General features: G+C 42.0%; 1 protein-coding gene across 1 annotated transcript; it reads left to right on the top strand.

Annotated features, from left to right (window-relative positions):
• Nucleotides 1-225: 225 nt before the first annotated feature.
• Nucleotides 226-7,877, top strand: nup35 (nucleoporin 35). Its single transcript, XM_037686622.1, has 9 exons — nucleotides 226-489; nucleotides 1,248-1,415; nucleotides 1,495-1,619; nucleotides 5,609-5,666; nucleotides 6,650-6,758; nucleotides 6,851-6,920; nucleotides 7,263-7,391; nucleotides 7,487-7,618; nucleotides 7,710-7,877. Exons 1-9 carry the CDS (start codon nucleotides 477-479, stop codon nucleotides 7,785-7,787), a joined length of 882 nt encoding a protein of 293 aa, XP_037542550.1. The 5' UTR covers nucleotides 226-476; the 3' UTR covers nucleotides 7,788-7,877.
• The last annotated feature ends 673 nt before the right edge of the window (nucleotides 7,878-8,550 follow it).

Below are 8,550 nucleotides of genomic sequence, written 5' to 3'. Positions count from 1 at the left end.
ATATATACATATATGAGCTTCCTGTGTGTGTGTGTTTGTGCGCGTGAGTCTGTGTGTAAACCTAACTGAGTAAAATTCCTGATTACTCACGAAAGTGTATATTGACGGTTTCTATAATTTCACTCATTTGTAATACTGTATAGTAATGGTAAAACATGCAGGCTCAAAGCAGAACACCGCGTTCCACAAACGTATCATCTTCTCTGACGTCATGTAAATGCGCCGAAAATACCACAGCGTTGAATAAGCTCGTTTCATCAGCATTTCTGTGCTCCCCAACCAACCTACTATCCGGAGGAGTCATCTACTTTACAACTGGCTATCCAAACGGAATCTTTTTTTCTAGATAAAATTGAGTTTTATATAATTATCCACAACAACAGCAGAAATTACAAGCAGAAGAAAGTCAGCTTGTCAGACCCTGTCGGCCTTTTTACTTTCGTCACTTCCTACTTTTGAAAATCGCGGCTGGAGAGATGGAGTTGCAAGGTAACCTAACTTAAAAAAAAGTTGGTGTTATTGTTATTTTTGTATTAAGTAATTATCTGTCTATTTAAACTTGGCTGCTGGCTTTATGTTTGCCATTTGCCTGCTTCCAAATTGAAACACACTTGACCATGATTAGAAATGTATTTGGTGAACAGCCACAGCTGTTTTGGCAGCTGTTTGTTAGTAGTTGCATAATGGTACATCTGTTGACCCCACTCCATCGCTGTAACTTCATTTACATGAAAGTTTGCTGTTGATCATGTTTTATTGATGACAACTCAAACACTGTCAGGATCATAAATTGTTTATGAAGAAAATGTTCAAGAAATGTTTAATTTCTGTTTTTCTTATTACACAGGGTTTGTTTGTTTGTTTTTTGGTCTAATTGATTATTCTGCCATATTTTGAAGGGTTCTTGCTAAAAAATAAAGCATGACTAGTGTGCAAACTTTTCAGCGGATATCAAGTGAAGTTTTTAATATTACATAAAAGGTTTGTGCTTGGATACGTCTGGATAAGTGTAGAATTGTTTGAACCTTGTTATTATGAGCATTTGACATCTTAAAATAATTGAAGACAATAAGAACCCATGGTACGGTCACATTTTGGTATTTTCGGATTTTAGTCCATTACATATATGAGTGTCATGAACATTCAGTATGTTCATGTTTGCTGAATGGGCTTTAAGATCAAACAAATGGATAACTTGTGGTCAAGACAGTTAATGTGTCTAAAATGTATTTTTCCCTATGGTTTAGGAGGTACTGAACCGATGACTTTAGGCTCTCCTACCTCTCCTAAGCCAACGTCTGGAGCTCAGTTTTTACCTGGTTTTCTCATGGGTGACCTGCCAGCTCCTGCCAGCCCGCAGCCCCGCCCCTTCAGCCTGACCACACCCATCACAGAGAACACAAGTGCAAGTCGAGGTCAGCAAGAAGAAAATGCTTCCTGCTCTTGTGATATTTTTATACAGCTGCTTTTGTTTATCAAAATGATCTATTACAGGTGGAGGGGGTTCGGCCCTGCAGCCCATTGTTCCCACTCCAAAAGACAAAAGTGGAGCTCCTCCTGTTCGCAGCATCTATGATGACCTGGTCACGGTGGGGACACCCCTCAGTGCTCACAGACAGGTTAGTCCTCAGGCAGGTGAAGATAAAACTGAGTAATTAAATGTAAAATGTGTCTATTTTTACAATGAGCTGCAACATCCAGTTAAAACATCAACATTGAGATCAGCTTAGAAGCAAGTACTGAGTGTAGGGTGATCGTGTACACGTGCTGGTCATAAAATTAGAATATCATGAAAAAGTTCATTTATTTCAGTAATTCCATTCAAAAAGTGAAACTTGTATATTATATTATATTAATTCATTACACAGACTGATATATTTCAAATGTTTATTTCTTTAAATGTTGATGATTATAAAACTGACAACTAATGAAAATCCCAAATTCAGTATCTCAGAAAATTACAATATTACTTAAGACCAATTAAAAAAATGATTTTTAGAAATGCTGGCCAGCTGAAAAGTATGAACATGAAAAGTATGCGCATGTCAGCACTCAGTACTTAGTTGGGGCTCCTTTTGCCTCGATTACTGGAGCAATGTGGCGTGTGTTAAACCTGTGTTAACCTTGCATATGACAAATAAACACAATTTGAACTTGGCATGGAGTGGATCAGTCTGTGGCACTGCTCAGGTGTTCTGAGAGCCCAGGTTGCTCTGATAGTGGCCTTCAGCTCTTCTGAATTGTTGGGTCTGGCGTATCACATCTTCCTCTTCACAATACCACATAGGTTTTCTATGGGGTTTAGGTCAGGAGAGTTTGCTGAATAAGAACAGGGACACTATGGTCCTTAAACCAGGTACCAGTAGCTTTGGAATGGTGTGCAGGCGCTAAGTCCTGTTAGAAAATTAAATCTGCATCTCCATAAAGTTGGTCAGCAGCAGGAAGCATGAAGTGCTCTAAAACTTCCTGGTAGACAGCTGCATTGACCTTCGACCTTAGAAAACACAGTGGATCAACACCAGCAGATGACATGGCACCCCAAACCATCACTGACTGCAGAAACTTGACACTGGACCTCAAGCAACGTGGATTCTGTGCCTCCTCTCTTCCTCCAGATTATGGGACCTTGATTTCCAAAGGAAATTCAAAATTTACTTTCGTCAGAGAACATAACTTTGGACCACTCAGCAGCAGTTCCACTTGAGATGCTTTTGACACTGTCTCTTGTTCAAGAGTGGCTTGACACAAGGAATGCGAGAGCTGAACCCCATGTCTTGCATACGTCTGAGCATGGTGGTTCTTGAAGCACTGACTCCAGCTGCAGTCCACTCTTTGTGAATCTCCCCCACATTTTGGAATGGGTTTTGTTTCACAGTCCTCCCCAGGGTGCAGTTATCCTTATCGTTTGTGCAATTTTTTTTCTACCACATTGTTTCCTTCCCTTCTCTCTATCAATGTGCTTGGACACAGAGCTCTGTGAACAGCCAGCCTCTTTAGCAATGACCTTTTGTGTCTTGCCCTCCTTGTGCAAGGTGTCAATGGTCGTCTTTTGACAACTGTCAAGTCAGCAGTCTTCCCCATGATTGTGTAACTTACAGAACTAGACTGAGACCATTTAAAGGCCTTTGCAGGTGTTTTGAGTTAATTATCTGATTAGAGTGTGGCACCAGGTCTCTTCAATATTGAACCTTTTCACAATATTCTAATTTTCTGAGATACTGAATTTGGGGTTTTCATTAGTTGACAGTTATAATTATTAACATTAAAAGAAATAAACATTTGAAATATATCAGTCTGTGTGTAATGAATTAATATTATATATACAAGTTTCACTTTTTGCATATAATTACTGAAATAAATCTACTTTTTAATGATGCGCTAATTTCATGACCAGCACCTGTATTTTACTAAATTATATTCGTTAGATTATGTGTTAATTGGGAATGGTGGCGCAGAGGTTAGAGAAGGTGGGCCTGTGATCGGAAGATCGCCGGTTCAAGCCCCGGTACCAACAACATCAAAAATGTGGGTGGGGTAGGTTAAGCACCCACACCTGTCCCCACCCTCATTCGCCCCACTCTGGGCCCTTGAGCAAGGCCCTTAACCCCCACCATCTGCTCCTCCGGGTGTCATAGATAGCAGCTCTCTGCTCCACACAGAGGGCTGTGGTAGCTCGGTGGTCTGTGGTTGTGTCATGAAGAGCATCCGGCGTAAAAATAACTGCCAAGTCTTTGTGCGACTTAGTTTGCTGTGGCGAACCCTAACATAGGGAGCAGCCGAAAGAAGAAGATTGTGTGTTAATTCTTTAAAGCTAAAGCCTCAAACTTTTGCCTGGACCTTTTTGCTTAATGCTCCCACAGACTTGGGCGGACCTCAGTCCGCGGGGGTCCGTGCGTACCAGATTAGACTTGAAGTGGACGCCCGCAGGGCATGTCTGTGCAAAGATCAATTTTTATGACCGCATACGCGTACTCGATGTCTCAAAATAAACTGCCCGGCGACGAACTGTTTTGTAATTGTATGTGACACCAAATGGTATATGGTAAATGGACTGTACTTCTACAGCACCTTTCTATCTTATCAAGACACTCAAAGCTCTTTACACAACAATCTGTGCCTCATTTACCCATTCATGCAGCTCTATACTAGATCTCTACAAAGATAATTGAATAAATCATTCTAAAGAGAATAATTAGTGCTTCATCACATTCATACACTGATGGGACACACATCGGAGGCCCAGGGACACTTTGGCATGTGACTTCTGGTGGATTCGAACCCCCAACTCTTGCATTGGAGGACGACTGCTCTAACCACTCAGCCACCGCCGCCCCGCACCAATGTATTAAATTCCCCTTCTTCATCCCTGATCTGGTTTAATGGCTTTTTCATTTGTTTGTTTGTTTTTTCCAAAAGGCAAGCGATCTCTTCCTCCGTTGACGCCATGATTGAAATTGTGAGAAATAAAGGACTTTGTCACAAGCAAATTAAAATCGGGTCCACTGTGGCTGCGGGAGGGTTTGGAGATTTCCTGGTGGGCGGGTCTGATGTGTGGGCTGAAGGGCCAGCACTACGTTTTTTTTAGTTTTTTTTTTAGAACTTTTTATTAACCACTTATAAACACAGAACACTGCCGTCACTTACTGCCAGCTCTCTTTTTTTTTGGAGGCGGGGGGGTGGGGGTGACCTGTCAATCAGTCCAGTAGGCGTGTCAACAAATGACCAATCGGTGAACTCAATTTGTCCCGAAGGTAAACGCCTCTTGCCTGCAGAGCTTGGCTGCAGCCTGTCAGGGTGTACGCTTGAGTATGAAGTCTCAACTGTCTGCGGACAGTGAGCGCAGTTTCCACACGGACTGATGTCCACACGAGTATGTGCGAGTCTTTATTTTACCTGTAGAGAAAGCCATAAAATGTCCCAAAGCAATTTTTACCCTCAAAATCAGAATGAAAACCGTCCAAGCTAACAACACTGGTGGCGCATACAAAGATATGTGGCCAAACAGCGAATGCAGGGATGAAGTGGAGACCCTGGTGGGAAGAAACCAGTGTGGTGACGTATACTGCAGTGGGAGGGGTTTCCCAGGAGCTCTGTGTCTCGTGCACTATGAAAGGTGTGTGCGATAAAGAACATCCCACAACCACATGACTGCAACTGCGAGTCTGTTTGACTTCGGATGTAGTTTGCCGGGCCCTGAAGGGTCAGATGATCTCTGTGTACTTACGAGTAATTTAATGAGTACTTTAGGGTCTGGACAGGATCAGATCATGATGTCATCATGTCGTGTTGACATCAGCTGTTGAAACATTCTGATGTGTTGCAGGAACAAATGTATAATAGAAGAAGTCTAAACATGAAATATGTTCATACTGTGTGCATCAAGAACAAAGAACATCGCTCCACTTCATTTGTACATCGTTTTTGTAGAAAATGTAAATCAGGCATTAACATGTAAGCAAGTTGAATGAGAACCAGGGGACAACATTTTACTTATTTAGGCAGAGGCATCAGAAGTGTTTCAAAATGAAGAATCTGTCGGGAGGAATCAGTTGACGACGAAACGTGATACAGACGGAACATGTCTGAACATTTTGTCTTTCTTTTTCAGTCCTTTCCAGTCATGCAGACTCCTCTTTCTGCACGTCAGGCTTCAACTCCAGGAACAGGTACACACACACACACACACACACACACACACACACAGCCGCTTTTGGCACTTACCATTTAGCATTTTTTTCAAAATGACTTGTTAAACTTTATTTATTAAACACTTCAAAAGCAGCAATCTGACCAAATAACATTATATTAAAAGCACAACATAAAAGACGAACACTGTCGGAAGATAAAATGTATAAGTTCATACTGTGTGCTGTAGTCCAGCTCGTCCAAAATGCTGCAGCTCGGCTCTTAGCAGGAACTCAGGTATATTTCACCAGTTTTGTCCTCCTTCACTGGCTCCCTGTACATGTCAGAATAGATTTTAAAATGATCCTGTTGACCTTTAAGTGCATCAACGACCTTGCACCTTCATATCTGTCTGACCTACTTCAACCAAGTGTTCTGTCCCGAGTGCTGAGATCATCTGACCAGCTGCTTTTGGTTGTACCAAAAACCAGGTTGAAGTTCAGGAGATCAGGATTTTTCAGTTGCAGGCCCTAAACTGTGGAACAATCCGCCCCCCAACATTAGACACACCACTCCCTGCCTGTATTCACTGACGTTTAACAGCGATATGATTTAGTATTTTATTGTTTCTCATTGTTGTTTGTGTTTTTATTTTTGATGCTTTTATCTCATTATTTTTTTACTGCCTTGCTCTTATTGTTAAGCACTTTGGTAACAGCTGCTGCTTTAAATGTGCTTTATAAATAAATTTGGCTTTGACTTTAGTTTTTCACACAGAAACTGTTGCTTTGAGAATTACTTTCTACTCTGCTTTTCTGTCTGTCTGTCATGTTAGGAGTCCTGTCAGGAAGTGGCAGGCACAGGTGTGTGGTTAGGGTTCATTTATGCTCAACAGTGATTTCTGTTTCATGCAGCAGCTGCATCGTTCAGAATGTTTAGCTTATTATTGATTATAAATCAAAGTGCTCCCACTCTTCAGGCAGTAATAATGGGGTTGTGTGTGTGTGTGTGTGTGTGTGTCCAGGTGTACAGCAGGTGTGTCTATCTCCAGCTCAGATGGATCCTTTCTACAGTCAGGGAGAGGCCCTGTCATCTGACGACCAACTGGATCAGACCTGGGTCACTGTGTTTGGGTATTTCTGCTCCACCTCTGTGCTGACACCAACTATTTAACAATCCTTTAAATATGTTGCGTCTTCATTACGTGTGTGTTGGTGTGTTTTAGTTTTCCTCCAGCCTCGGCTTCCTACATACTGCTACAGTTTGCTCAGTATGGAAACATCCTTAAACACACGGTGAGACACACACACACACACACACACACACACACACACACACACACACACAATGCTATGGCAGAATGGAAATGCTCCTCATTGGATTTCTTGTTCCTTACTTTAAAAACATGTTTAAAACCCCTGAAACGTTTATTAAAATCACTCAGAAGTTTGAAAAACCAGAAACTATTTTACTTTGACAAAATCCTGAGAGCCAGCATTAAAGAGGGTGAATGTGAGAATTGTCAGATTTGCTGTCTGAGGATGGTTCTTTGATGTTCTAGTCTGTGAACATGGAGGATCTGCAGGAACCCGTCAGCTGCACCAGCGTGAACTGATGACTCGATTATGTTTTGACAGATGGCGTCTCCTGGTAACTGGATGCACCTTCAGTACCAGTCCAAACTGCAGGCCAGGAAAGCCCTGTCCAAAGATGGCAAAGTGTTTGGTGACTCCATTATGGTGGGGGTCAAACCCTGCATAGACAAGGTCAGCAGCTGCTGCTTCCTGCCTGCCACCATGTAAACTGACGCAATGTTTGCTGAGCTGAAGGTTGAACCGAGCAAAACGTTTCTTTCTCTTAGAGCGTGATGGGCAGTTGTGAGGCCATGTCTCCTCCTCCTCTGTCCTCCTCCTCTGTCCTCCCCTCCACCCCTCGCTCTGCCATCAGGCCGCTCAGCGCCTCCACCTACAAGAGTTCCGGTAGTGAATACGAGGTGACTTCAGAGCTCTCCTTATCCAGCTGTTGCCTCATGCTTCAGATGATAACAGCTGAAAACGAGTCGGTAAATGTGCGTTCATCCTCAGGTGGTGGCCGACAGACAGACGCCCAGAAAGGACGACAGTTTTGTTTCCAAGGCCATGGAGTACATGTTTGGTTGGTGAACCAGATGATCTGCAGCAACATGAAAGGATTCACTACAAAGTGTGAGCGTGAGTGTGAGCGTGAGTGTGAGCGTGAGCGTGAGTGTGAGTGTGAAGGATCTTGCTGTCTGCTTTTTTAACCATCATTTTTAATGTTTGTGTCTAAATAAAGTTTGTCTTTTTCTATAATTCAGTTGTGCTTCATTCAGAGTTGATGTTTTCTCAGCAGCCACAGTGACTCTGTGTTTATTTTCTCTAATGTAAATGTATATTTAATACCAGTATACCAGGGCTGTTCAGCTGCTGGCTGCGGGTGACTTCAGTCCAGCCCACCTATAAGTTCTTAATTATTATTATTTTTATTTTGGGGGGGGGGTTTCTGGGTTTGGGTTCTGTTTATTGCATTTATGATTCAATGCAACAAAACAAATTTAAAAGATCATTGATTATTTACATAATGATTTTATTGTTGGATGTCCGGCCCCCGACCTGCTGGCTTTCAGTAACTGCGGCCCCCTGGGCGGTTTAGATGGACCCTACATACGCTGCATTTGGAAGCCTTTTCTTTTCCTCTCGTTTGACTTTCTACAAACACCAGAACACAAACATTTTAAGCTGAAACAAATGTATAATCTGGAAATGTCACCGTTTTATTTCACATTTTAATAATAAATTACCTCCTCATATGAAATGTTTTTTATTGGTTTATTTCATCCATAAGTTCCACAAAATTAACATTTTCTTTTAGTGGAAAAACTACTTTTTTTTTTTCTTCCCCCTGGTA

This window comes from Nematolebias whitei, chromosome 13 (assembly GCF_014905685.2).
Source record: "Nematolebias whitei isolate Nwh7 chromosome 13, NemWhi1, whole genome shotgun sequence".
In the NCBI taxonomy this organism is placed as follows: domain Eukaryota; kingdom Metazoa; phylum Chordata; class Actinopteri; order Cyprinodontiformes; family Rivulidae; genus Nematolebias; species Nematolebias whitei.
Note: the sequence above shows the minus strand (reverse complement) of the source record. Positions and strands in the feature narration are given on the sequence as shown.